At 46.1% G+C, this 20,091-nt stretch overlaps 1 protein-coding gene across 1 annotated transcript in view; it reads left to right on the top strand.

Annotated features, from left to right (window-relative positions):
- Positions 1-12,646, top strand: part of LOC115118275 (complement C1q tumor necrosis factor-related protein 1-like) — an 85,924-nt gene extending 73,278 nt beyond the window's left edge. Inside the window, exons 2-4 of the mRNA XM_065002664.1 lie at positions 6,314-6,573; positions 6,958-7,094; positions 7,736-12,646. Of these exons, the coding sequence (XP_064858736.1) occupies positions 6,314-6,573; positions 6,958-7,094; positions 7,736-8,286 (948 nt within the window). The 3' untranslated portion in view covers positions 8,287-12,646. The remainder of the gene's footprint in view (positions 1-6,313; positions 6,574-6,957; positions 7,095-7,735) is intronic.
- Positions 12,647-20,091: the final 7,445 nt, after the last annotated feature.

Below are 20,091 nucleotides of genomic sequence, written 5' to 3' on the forward strand. Positions count from 1 at the left end.
TCTTTATGGCCTTCCTGTAACATCGGGTGGTGTAGGTGTCCTGGAGGGCAGGTAGTTTGCTCAGGAGTGAGAGGAAGCTCGGGAGTGAGAGAAAGCTCGGGAGTGAGAGAAAGCTCGGGAGTGAGAGAAAGCTCGGGAGTGAGAGAAAGCTCGGGAGTGAGAGGAAGCTCGGGAGTGAGAGGAAGCTCAGGAGTGAGAGGAATCTCAGGCAGGTTAATGGATCTACCAGCTCCTGGCTGGCTGGTGGTTCCGACAGATCCTGGCTGACTGGCAGATCCTGGCTGACTGGCGGATCCTGGCTGACTGGCGGATCCTGGCTGACTGGCGGATCCTGGCTGACTAGCGGATCTGGCAGATCCTGGCTGACTGGCGAATCTGGCAGATCCTGGCTGACTGGCAGATCCTGGCTGACTGGCGGATCCTGGCTGACTAGCGGATCTGGCAGATCCTGGCTGACTGGCAGATCCTGGCTGACTGACGTATCCTGGCAAACTGGTAGCTCAGGCGGCGCTGGGCAGACTGGCGGCACTGGCGGCGCTGGGCAGACTGGCGGCGCTGGGCAGACTGGTAGCTCAGGCGGCGCTGGGCAGACTGGCGGCACTGGCGGCGCTGGGCAGACGGGTGGCTCAGACGGCGCTGGGCAGACGGGTAGCTCAAACGGCGCTGGGCAGACGGGTAGCTCAGACGGCGCTGGGCAGACGGGTAGCTCAGACGGCGCTGGGCAGACTAACAGCTCTGGATGCTTCATGCAGGCTGACAGCTCTGGCTGCGCTGAACAGAGGAGTACTGGTGCCTCTGGAATGAGGGGCTCTGGCGCCTCTGGCATGAGGGGCGGTAGCTCTGACAGCGCCCGGACAGGCGGGACGCTCCGGCAGCGGCGCCGGACAGGCGGGACGCCCGGCAGCGGCGCGGCGCCGGACAGGCGGGACGCTCGGCAGCGGCGCCGGACAGGCGGGAGCGGCGCTCCGGCAGCGGCGCCGGACAGGCGGGAGGCTCCGGCAGCGGCGCCGGACAGGCGGGACGCTCCGGCAGCGGCGCCGGACAGGCGGGAGGCCCGGCAGCGGCGCCGGACAGGCGGGACGCCCGGCAGCGCTGCGCCGGACAGGCGAGAGGCTCCGGCAGCGGCGCCGGACAGGCGGGAGGCTCCGGCAGCTGCGCCGGACAGGCGGGAGGCTCCGGCAGCTGCGCCGGACAGGCGGGAAGCTCCGGCAGCGGCGCCGGACAGGCGGGACGCTCCGGCAGCGACGCCGGACAGGCGGGAGGCTCCGGCAGCGGCGCCGGACAGGCGAGAAGCTCCGGCAGCGGCGCCGGACAGGCGGGACGCTCCGGCAGCGCTGGACAGGCGGGACACACTGTAGGCCTGATGCGTGGTGCTGGCACTGGTGGTAATGAACCGAGGACACGCACAGGAAGCCTGGTGCGGGGAGCTGCTACCGGAGGGCTGGGGTGTGGAGGTAGCACTGGATAGACCGGACCGTGCAGGCGCACTGGAGCTCTTGAGCACCGAGCCTGCCCAACCTTACCTGGCTCGATGCCCACTCTAGCCCGGCCGATACGAGGAGCTGGAATATACCGCACCGGGCTATGCACCCGCACTGGGGACACCGTGCGCACCACTGCATAACAAGGTGCCTGCCCGGTCTCTCTAGCCCCCCGGTAACCACAGGAAGTTAGCGTAGGTCTCCTACCTAGCGTAGCCATACTCCCTGTGAGCCCCCCCCAAGAAATTTTTGGGGCTGACTCTCAGGCTTCCATCCGCTCTGCCGTGCTAGCTCCTCATAATGCCGCCTCTCTGCTTTTGCTGCCTCCAGCTCGGCTTTGGGGCGACAATAATCTCCAGGCTGATCCCAGGGTCCTTTACCGTCCAGTACCTCCTCCCATGTCCATTTCTCCAGGTAGTGCAATCTCTCCCACTGTAGCTGCTGCTCTGGCATGAGGGGCGGTAGCTCTGACAGCGCCGGACAGGCGGGAAGCTCCGGCAGCGGCGCCGGACAGGCGGGACGCTCCGGCAGCGGCGCCGGACAGGCGGGACGCTCCGGCAGCTCGCGCCGGACAGGCGGGAGGCTCCGGCAGCGGCGCCGGACAGGCGGGACGCTCCGGCAGCGGCGCCGGACAGGCGGGACGCTCCGGCAGCGGCGCCGGACAGGCGGGACGCTCCGGCAGCGCTGGACAGGCGGGACGCACTGTAGGCCTGATGCGTGGTGCTGGCACTGGTATGCCGTGCATACTATGCCACGCCAACAGCTTTCTTTCTACTCTGTCCACTACATCCTCCACACTCTCAGACTCAGCACTCTGCTTCGCCGACAGCTCCAATTCCATCCATGGCTCTGCCCAGGGTCCTTTTCCGTCAAGGATCTCCTCCCAAGTCCATTTATCCAAAGAGTGCAGCCTCTCCCACTGCTGCTGCTGCCTCTGTTGCTTCTCCTGCTGCTGCCTTTGCTGCTGCTGCTGTTGCTCCTGCTGCACCTGTCGCTTCTCCTGTGGCTCCTGCCTGTTGACACGCTGCTTGGTCCTGTGGTGGGTGATTCTGTAACGGCTTTCTAATGGTGAAGGAGAGTCGGACCAAACTGCAGCGTGTCTATTGTGATTCATCTTTAATAAACAAACGTAACACACAACAAAAACCTAACACTAGAAAACGAAAACCGAAAACAGCCTATACAAGTGTCTACTAACCTCTAACCAGGACATCAAGACACACAGGACAATCACCCACAATACAACCAAAGAATATGGCAGCCTAAATATGGTTCCCAATCAGAGACAACGGTAAACACCTGCCTCTGATTGAGAACCACTTCAGACAGCCATAGACTCTCCTAGAACACCCCACTAAGCTACAATCCCACTATACACACATTCCAAAATCCCAAGACAAAACACACCACAATACAAAAACTCTATGCCACACCCTGGCCTGACCCAATACATGAAGAAAACACAAAATACTTAGACCAGGGCGTGACACCTGTTCATATAAGTCCTCTCCTCGCGTTTTCCCTTTCAGTGATTCCATGCTCAAAAGCTCCTCCGTTATCTCAAAACTGTCGTTAATCCCTCGGATAAAAATTAGGAGCTGAGCAGTGTCTTTTATGTCGTTACTTTCATCCAGTGCTAGTGAATATAACTTAAAGGACTCCGCCTTTTTGTTTAACTCGCTGACTATATCTTCGTCAATCAGTTCCACGCGGCGAGTCACTGTCCTGCATGCTAAACTGATTTTTTCAAACTTGGCTTTGCTCTCCGGACACAAGAGACCTGCTGTCTCTACCATGCACTCTTTCAAAAACTCGCCTTCGGAGAAAGGATTGCTAGCCTTTGCTAATTTGAATGCCAGCAAATAACTTGCCTTGGTACTTGACTCTTGAATTGCAGTTTGTCGGTGAAAAAAGTTCTGTTGACTCTGTAAATTAGCTGCCAACCTCTGAGCAGTAGCCGCCCGTTCTTGTGTTGACTGCTTGCTAGCATAGTTTGCATGCTTCGTGGCAAAGTGACGGCTGATATTGTACTCTTTGAAAACCGCAACAGCTTCTTGGCATATCAGACATACAGCCGTTGATCGGACTTCAGTGAAGAAGTATTTTGTTGTCCACTCCTTATTAAACACTCGGCATTCGCTGTCCACTTTCCTTCTCTTTGGTCCGCTCATTTTCACAGAAGGGCTTAATGGTGACGTGAAACGAAGTGAAAATTAAAGTGAAATAAAGAGATACGCGCCACTCCAACAACGGTCAATGTGTTTTGAGTGCGCCATCTATTGGGGAAACGTGGGCATTGCAGGGAAAGGGGAAAAAAGGAGGTTTTTACTATAATTTGGACAAGTTCGGCGGGCCGGATTAAAAAGCCTAAAAAGCCTAAAGCCTAAAGCCTATGTGGCCCGCGGGCCGTAGTTTGCCCATGTCTGGTCTAGGGTGTCAGGTAGGGTGGAGGTGATATGGTCCTTGACTAGTCTCTCAAAGCACTTCATGATGACGGAAGTGAGTGCTACGGGGCGGTAGTCGTTTAGCTCAGTTACCTTAGCTTTCTTGGGAACAGGAACAATGGTGGCCCTCTTGAAGCATGTGGGAACAGCAGACTGGTATAGGGATTGATTGAATATGTCTGTAAACACACCGGCCAGCTGGTCTGCGCATGCTCTGAGGGCGCGGCTGGGGATGCCGTCTGGGCCTGCAGCCTTGCGAGGGTTAACACGTTTAAATGTCTTACTCACCTCGGCTGCAGTGAAGGAGAGACCGCATGTTTTCGTTGCAGGCCGTGTCAGTGGCACTGTATTGTCCTCAAAGCGGGCAAAAAAGTTATTTAGTCTGCCTGGGAGCAAGACATCCTGGTCCGTGACTGGGCTGGGTTTCTTCTTGTAGTCCGTGATTGACTGTAGACCCTGCCACATGCCTCTTGTGTCTGAGCCGTTGAATTGAGATTCTACTTTGTCTCTGTACTGACGCTTAGCTTGTTTAATAGCCTTGCGGAGGGAATAGCTGCACTGTTTGTATTCGGTCATGTTGCCAGACACCTTGCCCTGATTAAAAGCAGTGGTTCGCGCTTTCAGTTTCACGCGAATGCTGCCATCAATCCACGGTTTCTGGTTAGGGAATGTTTTTATCGTTGCTATGGGAACGACATCTTCAACGCACGTTCTAATGAACTCGCACACCGAATCAGCGTATTCGTCAATATTTTTATCTGACGCAATACGAAACATGTCCCAGTCCACGTGATGGAAGCAGTCTTGGAGTGTGGAGTCAGCTTGGTCTGACCAGCGTTGGACAGACCTCAGCGTGGGAGCCTCTTGTTTCAGTTTCTGCCTGTAGGCAGGGATCAACAAAATGGAGTCGTGGTCAGCTTTTCCGAAAGGGGGGCGGGGCAGGGCCTTATATGCGTCGCGGAAGTTAGAGTAACAGTGATCCAAGGTTTTACCACTCCTGGTTGCGCAATCGATATGCTGATAAAATTTAGGGAGTCTTGTTTTCAGATTAGCTTTGTTAAAATCCCCAGCTACAATGAATGCAGCCTCCGGATAAATGGTTTCCAGTTTGCAAAGAGTAAAATAAAGTTCGTTCAGAGCCATCCACGTGTCTGCTTGGGGGGGGGGGATATATACGGCTGTGATTATAATCGAAGAGAATTCTCTTGGAAGATAATGCGGTCTACATTTGATTGTGAGGAATTCTAAATCAGGTGAACAGAAGGATTTAAGTTCCTGTATGTTTCCTTCATCACACCATGTCTCGTTAGTCATGAGGCATACGCCCCCGCCACTCTTCTTACCAGAAAGATGTTTGTTTCTGTCGGCGCGATGCGTGGAGAAACCCGTTGGCTGCACCGCATCGGATAGCGTCTTCCCAGTAAGCCATGTTTCCGTGAAGCAGAGAACGTTGCAGTCTCTGATGTCCCTCTGGAATGCTACCCTTGCTCGGATTTCATCAACCTTGTTGTCAAGAGACTGGACATTGGCAAGAAGAATGCTGGGGAGTGGTGCGCGATGTGCCCTTGTCCTGAGTCTGACCAGAAGACCGCTATGTTTCCCTCTTTTTCGGAGTCGTTTCCTTGGGTCTCTGCATGCGATCCATTCCGTTGTCCTGTTTGTAAGGCAGAACACAGGATCCGCGTCGCTGAAAACATATTCTTGGTCGTACTGATGGTGAGTTGACGCTGATCTTATATTCAGTAGTTCTTCTCGACTGTATGTAATGAAACCTAAGATGACCTGGGGTACTAATGTAAGAAATAACACGTAAAAAAACAAAAAACTGCATAGTTTCCTAGGAACGCGAAGCGAGGCGGCCATCTCTGTCGGCGCCGGAAGTGTCATAACGAGGTGTCATCACCATCCTAGACATTTGGTTTATCCTACAAATACATTACAGCAGCAGGGCAAACCACTCTGTCTCCAGAGACACTGGGTCCTTCCCCAACTTGGCCCGTTATGTAGTAACCACTCTCCTAGAGAAAGAGAACCATTCATAGTAAATCTAGAGTCCCCAAAACAACCATTATTAACAACATCTACGGGTGAATCTCAATTGTATTTTCATTGATTCCTCGCATCCTCTCTTCTCACTAGTTACCACAGCCACAAAGTCAAAATTGGCTATATTGTAAAAATTCATGAAAACTAAAAGTTAGGGTTAGGCATAAGGTTAGCAGTGTGGTTAGGGTAGGTTTAAAATCCGATTTTGAGGAAGAGTAGTTTTAGAAATAGGTGGGGTTTAGCCATAATTACTTTGTGGCTGTGGTAACCATTCCTCACCCTATGAGCTCAATCACTTCCTGATCATGACCGATGTCACTTCCTGTTTCCTATTTCCTGAAGATGAAAGTGGGTGGTGGGCCTCCACCCTCTTCCCTGTGTGCGTGGGTGGTGCTGCTTATTTTGGTGGAGTCAGGTGAACCCTACCGGACCCCATACGACCAGGAACAAGGCCAGAACAGAGACAGGGACAGAGAGAGTACAGACTCCAGGACAGACACCAGGGACTACCACAGAGATGCCAGGCCAGACACCAGGACAGACACCAGGGACTACCACAGAGATGCCAGGCCAGACACCTGGGACTACCACAGAGATGCCAGGTATTACTGCTATACAACATACTACCTAATAATACCACTCCAAGTGGCACCCTATTCCCTATGTATATGTAGTGCACTTCTCTTGACCAGGGTCCCTATATAGAACACTTCTCTTGACCAGGGTCCCTATATAGAGCACTTCTCTTGACCAGGGTCCCTATATAGAGCACTTCTCTTAACCAGGGTCCCTATATAGTACACTTCTCTTGACCAGGGTCCCTATATAGAGCACTTCTCTTGACCAGGGTCCCTATATAGTACACTTCTCTTGACCAGGGTCCCTATATGGTGCGCTACTTTTGGCCCTGGTCAAGAGTGATGCACTAAATAGGGAGTTGGGGTTCCATTTGGGGTTGTGTCCGTTGACGTTGTTTTCTCTGCTAGTGAGGTGAGGGGTAAAGAGTGTCAGCGGTGCTGTGACCCCGGAGAGGAGGTCCGTACTCAGTCTGCCAACCCCCAGTACCCACAACACTACCCACAGTACCAGGCGGTGCCACAGATCAACATAACCATCCTCAAAGGTAGGTGGTGCCACAGATACATAGCAAACGGGTCTGCAGTTAGCGTTTGATCAACGTCTTGAATACTTGACCTATTTTTGACACATTTGGCTGAAAATGCTCATTGCTTTAGGAAGTTTAATTTCCCCATCTCTAGGAAATACTGATCACTTTTCAAACCAGCATATTGTGATTCTCAAGTCTGATGTGGCCCATAAGTGATGATTTTCAGACCACAATTTGGAGGATCACTATATACCATAACTGGTCATGAAGAGTATATTTCTCATTCAACTACTGAAGCAGTTATTTGGTGAAGACTTTAGCAATGAGAAGTATTAAATGCAGTAATCATATCTCTGTCACTGACAAACACAATCATGGGTGAGTATCTCTCACATTAATTCGAAAAGCATGCTGGAAAATATACAGTTTAAAAAAAACACCCCCTCCAAAAGAATGTAACAGGCTTTGGGCCAAAACTAGTTTTGAAACCAGTGGATTAGGAGAGGGGATAACAGCTGTGGGTATTTGTATCTGCCACATTGTATGTGGCAAAATCCTACTCGTAAGTTACTTGAGTACAGATACGCGGGGGAAACCATAGTGACCAGCCACTGACCTGAGGTCATTTCTATCATTTCTACTTTGTCCTTCTCTAGGTGAGAAGGGGGACAGCGGCCAGCGAGGGCCCTACGGTAAATCTGGCAAGTCCGGCCAGTCCGGCCCTCGTGGGCCCAATGGCATCAAGGGCACCAAGGGGAGCATAGGGACCCCGGGTGACCCCTGCAAGGTCCAGTACGCTGCCTTCTCCGTGGGCCGCAAGAAGGCCATCCACTCCAACGACTACTACCAGACCTTAGTGTTCGACACTGAGCTCGTCAACCTCTATGGACACTTCAACATGTTCACCGGCAAGTTCTACTGCTACGTGCCGGGAATCTACTACTTCAGCCTGAACGTGCACACGTGGAACCAGAAGGAGACGTACGTGCACGTGATGCATAACGAGAGAGAGGTGGTGATCCTGTACGCCCAGTCCAGTGACCGGAGCATCATGCAGAGCCAGAGCCTGATGCTAGAGCTGGAGAGAGACGACCAGGTGTGGGTCCGGCTGTTCAAAGGAGAGAGGGAGAACGCCATCTTCAGCGATGACTTTGATACCTACATCACCTTCAATGGACACCTTATCAAGCCCAAGAGCGAGGGGTAGGGGGAAGGGGTCGGTTGGGGCTGTGTCCCAAATGGCACCGTATTAGCTGTATAGTCCACTACATAGGGAACGCGATCCCACTTGGGATGGATACTAGGGGGGTTGTGGGCTTGTATGATGGACCAGTGTGATGCGAGAAGGAGACCAAAATCTGAAGAAGATTGGTTCCCAGTTCATAGAAGAATATCTTAACTTTCTTATTGTGTCTTTTTTTGTGTGTTATTATTGTATTTTAATCCAGATATCAAGAGAGACATTGACTTACTTTGAGAAGTAAACCAAGCCACTTGTTAATTTGACAAAAACATGTTGCACACACAGCCTGATGAAGATTGACGATCGGTTGGAGGTTTTGTCAGGAAACAGCCAAACAGAATCAATTCAAGATGGCCACTGTTCAAGATGTTCAACAGAGCGGAGAAAAATTATCCTCAGGGTAGGGACGTCCCAAGGAGCCCACTAACCATGTTCAAAGTGCCTTGATTGCGTGAAGCATCGTCTTGCAGCCATACCATTCTTACAGCACTGCTTTCGCTTTTGGCCAGTAAATAAAAAAAATGACACATTGACTCCCTGCAACACTTAGTGTGCATCCCAAACGGCACCATATTCCCTATTTAGACACATAAGGTTCTGGTAAAAAAAACAGTGCACTAAATACGGAATACCGGTATGGTGCTATTTGGGACGCAGAGCCTTTGTGAACCACGTATGTTGTGTGATGCAAAGTATTATGATTCGTATCAACTTTGCACCCAGATAAATTGTATGTGTTATTAAGAGCACTCCTCCGTCACGGTCCTCGTAACCAGGAGACCAAGGCACAGCTTGATTGGAATACAGTCTTCTTTTATTAAGACAGACAGACAGACAGACAGACAGACAGACAGACAGACAGACAGACAGACAGACAGACAGACAGACAGACAGACAGACAGACAGACAGACAGACAGACCTTGACGCTATAAACTATTGCTAACATACAACTACACATAAACAATAACCCACAAAATACCCAAGGACTATGGCTACATAGATATGGTCCCCAATCAGAGACAACGACAAACAGCTGCCTCTGATTGGGAACCAATCTAGGCAACCATAGACATATAAACACCTAGATATACAAAAACTCTAGACATCAAAAACCCCTAGACATACAAAAACTACACATACCTCCCTCGTCACACACTGACCTAACCAAAATAATAAAGAAAACAAAGATAACTAAGGTCAGGGCGTGACATCATATCTTTCAGATGTAGAGACAGATCATATTTGTTTGAGTTAGACATAGATGAGACATATAACACTGTAAACACATCCATTTAAATGTCAATATATCTTTATTGTCAATTTGAACTCAATAGATCTTTATTGTCAATTTGAACTCAAAATATCTTTATTGTCAATTTGAACTCAATAGATCTTTATTGTCCCCAGTGTAAAACAGTTGTATACATAGATATCATAAAACATACATACAATGACAATGACCTAGACTAGATAAAGTAACAGGACCTAGACTAGATAAAGTAACAGGACCTGGACTAGATAGAGTAACAGGACCTAGACTAGATAAAGTAACAGGACCTGGACTAGATAGAGTAACAGGACCTAGACTAGATAAAGTAACAGGACCTGGACTAGATGAAGTAACAGGACCTGGACTAGATAGAGTAACAGGACCTGGACTAGATAAAGTAACAGAACCTAGACTAGATAAAGTAACAGGACCTGGACTAGATAAAGTAACAGGACCTGGACTAGATAGAGTAACAGGACCTAGACTAGATAAAGTAACAGGACCTGGACTAGATAGAGTAACAGGACCTGGACTAGATAAAGTAACAGGACCTGGACTAGATAAAGCAACAGGACCTAGACTAGATAAAGTAACAGGACCTAGACTAGATAAAGCAACAGGACCTAGACTAGATAAAGTAACAGGACCTGGACTAGACAAAGTAACAGGACCTGGACTAGACAAAGTAACAGGACCTGGACTAGACAAAGCAACAGGACCTGGACTAGACAAAGTAACAGGACCTGGACTAGACAAAGCATCAAGACCTGGACTAGACAAAGCAACAGGACCTGGACTAGACAAAGCAACAGGACCTGGACTAGACAAAGCAACAGGACCTGGACTAGATAAAGTAACAGAACCCAGACTAGATAAAGCAACAGGTGCTTAAATGGACTAGACAAAGCATGGCATATCTGTACATTCACTCACATAGTTGCATTCTGGTTGTTTGGTGACTGTGGACATTCAAACCATGTAAGAAAACTGTGTCTGTAGGTTTAGGTTATTGTACTAGGGTGGCGTTGCCCTTCTTTGAAATATGAAATGAAAAACCCAGGACTAATATTGATAATGCATGCATCCCAAATGTCACCCTATTCCTTGGACAGTGCGCTACTTCTGACCAGAGCTCTATGGGTCGTGGTAAAAAGTAGTGCATGACATAGGGAATAGGGTGTCACTATTCTTTCATTGTGAATGTAACCTACCATGTATAATACAACAATAGGACCAGCTGTACTGAACGTTAGCTGCACAATCCAACACATACAGTAATTACACATGGAGCTTTTACCTTTTAAATGGTGTTGTTTGGATAAAAGAAACAATCCATACAGTATATATTGCATTGTATTTTGCAAAGTGTTTGAAGTATAATGATATGCTTTTTATTATTGTTAAATATTATAATGTCAAGTGTAACATCAGTGGTGAAAAAAATATATACCAAAATGATATCAAGTTTGACAAAAAAAAAAATATATATATATATATATTTTTGTTGGTACCACAATCCAGTATTCACTTTTCATGAAACCTCAAGTCATTTAGTATGTCAAGGATGGTTTCCCAATATTCTGTTTATACAAGTTGATGACAGCCAATCAGATGAAGAAGTCCCTAGAGCTCAGTATTAGCCTCCAAGGCCAGGGCCCCATTCCAGACCAAACCCTCACACCCTATCCATGGGTCCTAGTTGGGCCTTGTTCCAAAACCAAACCCTCACACCCTATCCATGGGTCCTAGTTGGGCCTTGTTCCAAAACCAAACCCTCACACCCTATCCATGGGTCCTAGTTGGGCCTTGTTCCAAAACCAAACCCCCACACCCTATCCACGGGTCCTACTTGACTTCCCCTCATAGCTTTTGAATGACAGGTCATTGTAGGTCAAGTAATTTATTCTGAACAAAAATATAAATGTAACATGCAACAATTTAAAATATGTTTCTACAGTTCATATAAGGAAATCAGTCAATTTAAATAAATGTATTAGGCCCTAATCTGTGGATTCCACATGACTGGGCAGGGGTGCAGCCATGCGTGGGCCTGGGAGGGCATAGGCCCACCCACTGGGGAGCCAGGTCCAGCCAATCAGAATGAGTTGTTCCCCATAAAAGGGCTTTATTTCAGACAGAAATACTCCTCAGTTTCATCAGCTGTCCAGGTGGCTGGTCTCAGTTGATCCCGCGGGGGAAGAAGCCAGATGTGGAGGTCTTGGGTTGACATGGTGACACATGGTCTGCGGTGGAGAGGCTGGTGGGACATACTGCCAAATTCTCTAAAAGGATGTTTGTCGGCGGCTTTTGGTAGAGAACTGAACATGAAATCTCTGGCAACAGCTCTGGCGGACATTCCTGCAGTCAGCATGCTCCCTCAAAACTTGAGACATCTGCAGCATTGTGTTGTGTGACAAAACTGCACATTTAAGAGTGGCCTTTTATTGTCCCCAGCACAAGGTGCATCTGTGTAATGATCATGGTGATTAATCATCTTCTTGATATGCCACACCTGTCAGGAGGATGGATTATCTTGACAAATAATAAAAAAAGTTCACTAACAGGGATGTAAACAAACTTGTTTATATGTTTATATTTTTGTTCAGTATAAGTGAAACTCCAGGGTTTTTTCCCCAATCACATGTCCTGACTAGAAAAAACTCTCCTAATTAATTACTTATTTTTCTGGACAGGTAACAGGGTCCAGACAAAGTCATCCAACCCTTTTCGATGAGCTAAAATGGAAGTTAAAAAGGATGTGAACAGGAGGGACAGGAAATACTTACCCAAGACCAGAAATGACAGGAAACGGTTTTAGTGCCTGCAGATGTACATATTTGACATACTGTCAGTGAAAGCTGTCTACTGTTTACTTTCTTTTAATTTCTTTTAACTTTTTATTCATTCAGGCTAGTCAATTAAGAACAACATCTTATTTACAATGACGACCTGGCAGCCACTACAGTATGGATTGTTTGAAAAGTAGTTTTGATATATAAAGATTAAGCTGAGAATGTATATGGTTCATATTCATTAAAAATACAACAAAGAAATGCTCTGTTGTTTGTTTGAGTGACAGGGAGGTTTAGAGAATGCATGAGAGAAATGGTATCCTTGCATGCTTATTTAGGTGTGTGTGAGCCTGTCTTGTATGGGGCGTGTCTCTAATTCCCCTGGGTATTTGATGGTGTGTACCTGCCAAGCTCTCTCAGTGGACACAGTGGAATGTGCTGGGTAGATCAGAGCGCTCCAACACAGACCCAACCTAGAGACGGAGACAGCAAATATTATTCCTCTGTCTTTCTCTCTGTAGTTACTGTGCTCTCCCTCTGCCTCTCTTAGGCTTTTTGGGTATGTGAAATTTCAACAATTTCGTATGCTTTAAATGCAAGGATTAACTGATTAATAACATTTGCCCTTTTATTTCAAGATTGAAAGATATAATAACATAATGTCATGGACTGAGCTAGCCATTAAGGTCCCTTATTAATGCTCAAATTAGATTCAGTGGCTGATTAATTATGTTTGACATCATATTCGCTAAATCCTTAATACATACATATTTTGTCTATGCCAGTGGCTAACCACTCCCCTTGAGCAGTTTATATTTTATTGAGACATCTTCAAGGGGAACATAATTTGTGCTTTATTGTGCGTTATTCACCTTGGGTGAGAACTATTTGCATACATTGAGTCAGACAACTTGTGATGTCTAATTTCCGAAGGCCTTTTCTTTTTAGCATGTGAACAGTATGGGTACTCAGAGCAACTGTTCTGGCCTTTTGGTCGTCCAGTCGTGAGACCCTGTTTTGTACCAGCCTTGGTGGAACGATGGGCAATAGCTGTAGGCTGACAGGATCTCATAGGGCCTGGTCATCTGGAAGCTCTTCGGAGTGCTGCTGCTCTGTTGGCTGCTGGGCTGATGTGAGACTTCGCAAAGCAATGGATGGCTGACACAAGCCTTGATGGATTGTAATGGACGGCTGACACAAGCCTTGATGGATTGACTTTATTTGCTTTGCCATTACCACCAGCGCCACACTGAAGTTGTCATCGATACTCAGCCTGTTGAGGTCATCCAGCAACCAGGTCAGTTGGGGATAATTCAGAGGATATGTCTGTAAAATAAACAAACATATTTTTTTGGTGCAATGTAAAACTCTAGTAATTCATCCCGTTGTTAGGGGACAGACAACTGAAATGACAGAAAACGTGTCACTGTCAAAATAATGTCAGTGCTGAATGTGAGCTGCTTAGAAGTACAAGTCTCTTACCCTCATCATGGTCACTGGACACAGGCTGTTGGTGAGGAGAACACTCTGTTAGTTCCTCCAAGCAGGTGGCCCTGTCTGCAAGTGAACATAGAAACTACTACGACATGACTACTAAGGTACAATGCACAATGAAGGTTGTATATTTGGATGGTGCAACTGCACTTAATATGGATGTCAACACAATATACCAATACTTGAAAACAGCAGTGGAAAATGACAGAATGTAAGTGCCAGTCAAAATACTTTCCCTGTATTCATTCATGAAGTGTAGATGTACTGAACATTGACGTTTCAGCTTCATACCTGGTGCTTTCACGGTGCTCCTGCCTACTGGGCAGGTACACAGCTTCACCTCCATATCAACTGTGTAAACAGTGCCTGGAGAGATGCCCTTCACACTAACCATCTTTTATTCAATCTAGGATATTACATCAAAATGTATATAAGAAGATATCAATAAAATGAGGTAAGATATGTATAAGGCGGGTTGATAGTAATATGCTTGTATTTACCTGGCAGATGTCTGACCCATTAAAGATCGCTCTTCAAAGCAAGGAATCTAGACTTCTGGAAAGACTCCCAACATCCACATGCCACGTCTGTCACCGTGGCTTCAGAGTAGGTCTCCAAGCGGGATGTGGGGAGATAAAACAGCTGCGGCAGGTTGAAGGCTTTGGTCCTCTGGAGGATTGTGTCTTTCAGGACTCTCATGGCAGCTTCCACGTAGTCGTTGGTGTCATTCCAACGGGTCCTCTCTGAAACCCAGGGCCCAACACTCCCTACGACCATATCGTTTCTCCAGGTAAGCATGTCCTCTCTGAAACCCAGAGCCCAACACTCCCTACGATCATATCGTTTCTCCAGGTAAGCATGTCCTCTCTGAAACCCAGAGCCCAACACTCCCTACGACCATATCGTTTCTCCAGGTAAGCCAGGAATTTGCTGTACCTGCAATTGTTCAATGAACACACATAAAACAACTGACATGTCTTGTCTCACTGTTAACAATTGTGAGGTTTAAACCATTCTGTTCTGTGAATACCAGTATTGAAGAGTTTATTTTTGTTACGTCATGTGAGGAGGACAGTTAAGGTCTTGTTCCAGTTACTATACACTGAACATCGACCTAACTTTACTCTACACTGACTTTACTCTACACTGACCTGACTTTACTCTAAACTGACCTGACTTTACTCTACACTGACCTAACTTTACTCTACACTGACCTAACTTTACTCTACACTGACCTGATTTTACTCTACACTGACCTGACTTTACTCTACACTGACCTAACTTTACTCTACAATGACCTGACTTTACTCTACACTGACCTGACTTTACTCTACACTGACCTGACTTTACTCTACACTGACCTAACTTTACTCTACACGGACTTTACTCTACACTGACCTGACTTTACTCTACACTGACCTGACTTTACTCTAAACTGACCTGACTTTACTCTACACTGACCTGACTTTACTCTACACGGACTTTACTCTACACTGACCTGACTTTACTCTAAACTGACCTGACTTTACTCTACACTGACTTTACTCTACACTGACCTGACTTTACTCTACACTGACCTGACTTTACTCTACACTGACATGACTTTACTCTACACTGACCTGACTTTACTCTACACTGACCTGACTTTATTCTACACTGACTTTACTCTACACTGACCTGACTTTACTCTACACTGACTTTACTCTATACTGACCTGACTTTACTCTACACTGACCTAACTTTACTCTACACTGACTTTACTCTACACTGACCTGAATTTACTCTACACTGACCTGACTTTACTCTACACTGACCTGAATTTACTCTACACTGACCCGACTTTACTCTACACTGACCTGACTTTACTCTACACTGACTTTACTCTACACTGACCTGACTTTACTCTACACTGACCTGACTTTACTCTACACTGACTTTACTCTACACTGACCTGAATTTACTCTACACTGACCTGACTTTACTCTACACTGACCTGACTTTACTCTACACTGACTTTACTCTACACTGACCTGACTTTACTCTACACTGACCTGACTTTACTCTACACTGACCTAACTTTACTCTACACTGACCTGACTTTACTCTACACTGACCTGACTTTACTCTACACTGACCTGACTTTACTCTACACGGACTTTACTCTACACTGACCTGACTTTACTCTACACTGACCTGACTTTACTCTAAACTGACCTGACTTTACTCTACAATGACCTGACTTTACTCTACACGGACTTTACTCTACACTGACCTGACTTTACTCTACACGGACTTTACTCTACACTGACCTGACTTTACTCTAAACTGACCTGACTTTACTCTACACTGACCTGACTTTACTCTACACGGACTTTACTCTACACTGACCTGACTTTACTCTACACTGACCTGACTTTACTCTAAACTGACCTGACTTTACTCTACACTGACTTTACTCTACACTGACCTGACTTTACTCTACACTGACCTGACTTTACTCTACACTGACATGACTTTACTCTACACTGACCTGACTTTACTCTACACTGACCTGACTTTATTCTACACTGACTTTACTCTACACTGACCTGACTTTACTCTACACTGACTTTACTCTATACTGACCTGACTTTACTCTACACTGACCTAACTTTACTCTACACTGACTTTACTCTACACTGACCTGAATTTACTCTACACTGACCTGACTTTACTCTACACTGACCTGAATTTACTCTACACTGACCTGACTTTACTCTACACTGACCTGACTTTATTCTACACTGACTTTACTCTACACTGACCTGACTTTACTCTACACTGACTTTACTCTATACTGACCTGACTTTACTCTACACTGACCTAACTTTACTCTACACTGACTTTACTCTACACTGACCTGACTTTACTCTACACTGACCTGAATTTACTCTACACTGACCCGACTTTACTCTACACTGACCTGACTTTACTCTACACTGACTTTACTCTACACTGACCTGACTTTACTCTACACTGACCTGACTTTACTCTACACTGACTTTACTCTACACTGACCTGAATTTACTCTACACTGACCTGACTTTACTCTACACTGACTTTACTCTACACTGACCTGAATTTACTCTACACTGACCTGACTTTACTCTACACTGACCTGACTTTACTCTACACTGACCTGACTTTACTCTACACTGACCTGACTTTACTCTACACTGACTTTACTCTACACTGACCTGACTTTACTCTACACTGACCTAACTTTACTCTACACTGACTTTACTCTATACTGACCTGCCTTTACTCTACACTGACCTAACTTTACTCTACACTGACTTTACTCTACACTGACCTGACTTTACTCTACACTGACCTAACTTTACTCTACACCGACTTTACTCTACACGGACCTGACTTTACTCTACACTGACCTGACTTTACTCTACACTGACCTGACTTTACTCTAAACTGACCTGACTTTACTCTACACTGACCTGACTTTACTCTACACGGACTTTACTCTACACTGACCTGACTTTACTCTACACTGACCTAACTTTACTCTACACTGACCTGACTTTACTCTAAACTGACCTGACTTTATTCTACACTGACCTGACTTTACTCCACACTGACTTCACTCTACACTGACCTGAATTTACTCTACACTGACCTGACTTTACTCTACACTGACCTAACTTTACTCCACACTGACCTGACTTTACTCTACACTGACCTGACTTTACTCTACACTGACCTGACTTTACTCTACCCTGACCTGACTTTACTCTACACTGACCTGACTTTACTCTACACTGACTTTACTCTACACTGACCTGACTTTACTCTACACTGACCTGACTTTACTCTACACTGACCTGACTTTACTCTACACTGACTTTACTCTACACTGACCTGACTTTACTCTACACTGACCTGACTTTACTCTACACTGACCTAACTTTACTCTACACGGACTTTACTCTACACTGACCTGACTTTACTCTACACTGACCTGACTTTACTCTACACTGACCTGACTTTACTCTAAACTGACCTGACTTTACTCTACACTGACCTGACTTTACTCTACACGGACTTTACTCTACACTGACCTGACTTTACTCTACACTGACCTAACTTTACTCTACACTGACCTGACTTTACTCTAAACTGACCTGACTTTACTCTACACTGACCTGACTTTACTCCACACTGACTTCACTCTACACTGACCTGACTTTACTCTACACTGACCTAACTTTACTCTACACTGACCTGACTTTACTCTACACTGACCTGACTTTACTCTACCCTGACCTGACTTTACTCTACACTGACCTGACTTTACTCTACCCTGACCTGACTTTACTCTACACTGACCTGACTTTACTCTACACTGACTTTACTCTACACTGACCTGACTTTACTCTACACTGACCTGACTTTACTCTACACTGACTTTACTCTATACTGACCTAACTTTACTCTACACTGACCTAACTTTACTCTACACTGACTTTACTCTACACTGACCTGACTTTACTCTACACTGACCTAACTTTACTCTACACGGACTTTACTCTACACTGACCTGACTTTACTCTACACTGACCTGACTTTACTCTAAACTGACCTGACTTTACTCTACACGGACTTTACTCTACACTGACCTGACTTTACTCTTCACGGACTTTACTCTACACTGACCTGAATTTACTCTACACTGACCTGAATTTACTCTACACTGACCTGACTTTACTCTACACTGACCTGACTTTACTCTACACTGACTTTACTCTACACTGACCTGACTTTACTCTACACTGACCTGACTTTACTCTACACTGACTTTACTCTATACTGACCTGACTTTACTCTACACTGACCTGACTTTACTCTACACTGACCTGACTTTACTCTACACTGACCTGAATTTACTCTACACTGACCTGAATTTACTCTACACTGACCTGACTTTACTCTACACTGACCTGACTTTACTCTACACTGACCTGACTTTACTCTACACTGACCTGACTTTACTCTACACTGACTTTACTCTACACTGACCTGAATTTACTCTACACTGACCTGAATTTACTCTACACTGACCTGACTTTACTCTACACTGACCTAACTTTACTCTACACTGACTTTACTCTATACTGAACTGACTTTACTCTACACTGACCTAACTTTACTCTACACTGACTTTACTCTACACTGACCTGACTTTACTCTACACTGACCTAACTTTACTCTACACGGACTTTACTCTACACTGACCTGACTTTACTCTACACTGACCTGACTTTACTCTACACTGACCTGACTTTACTCTACACTGACCTAACTTTACTCTACACTGACTTTACTCTACACTGACCTAACTTTACTCTACACTGACCTGACTTTACTCTACACTGATTTTACTCTACACTGACCTAACTTTACTCTACACTGACTTTACTCTACACTGACTTTACTCTACACTGACTTTACTCTACACTGACCTAACTTTACTCTACACGGACTTTACTCTACACTGACCTGACTTTACTCTACACTGACCTGACTTTACTCTACACTGACCTGACTTTACTCTACACTGACTTTACTCTACACTGACCTGACTTTACTCTACACTGACCTGACTTTACTCTACACTGACTTTACTCTACACTGACCTGAATTTACTCTACACTGACCTGACTTTACTCTACACTGACCTGACTTTACTCTACACTGACTTTACTCTACACTGACCTGACTTTACTCTACACTGACCTGACTTTACTCTACACTGACCTAACTTTACTCTACACTGACTTTACTCTACACTGACCTGAATTTACTCTACACTGACCTGACTTTACTCTACACTGACCTGAATTTACTCTACACTGACCCGACTTTACTCTACACTGACCTGACTTTACTCTACACTGACTTTACTCTACACTGACCTGACTTTACTCTACACTGACTTTACTCTACACTGACCTGAATTTACTCTACACTGACCTGACTTTACTCTACACTGACCTGACTTTACTCTACACTGACTTTACTCTACACTGACCTGACTTTACTCTACACTGACCTGACTTTACTCTACACTGACCTAACTTTACTCTACACTGACCTGACTTTACTCTACACTGACTTTACTTTACTGACTTTTCATCTCAATGTCATGTTCTTTGCTC

The sequence above is a fragment of the Oncorhynchus nerka genome, linkage group LG16 (genome assembly GCF_034236695.1).
Source record: "Oncorhynchus nerka isolate Pitt River linkage group LG16, Oner_Uvic_2.0, whole genome shotgun sequence".
NCBI classification, from domain to species: Eukaryota; Metazoa; Chordata; class Actinopteri; order Salmoniformes; family Salmonidae; genus Oncorhynchus; species Oncorhynchus nerka.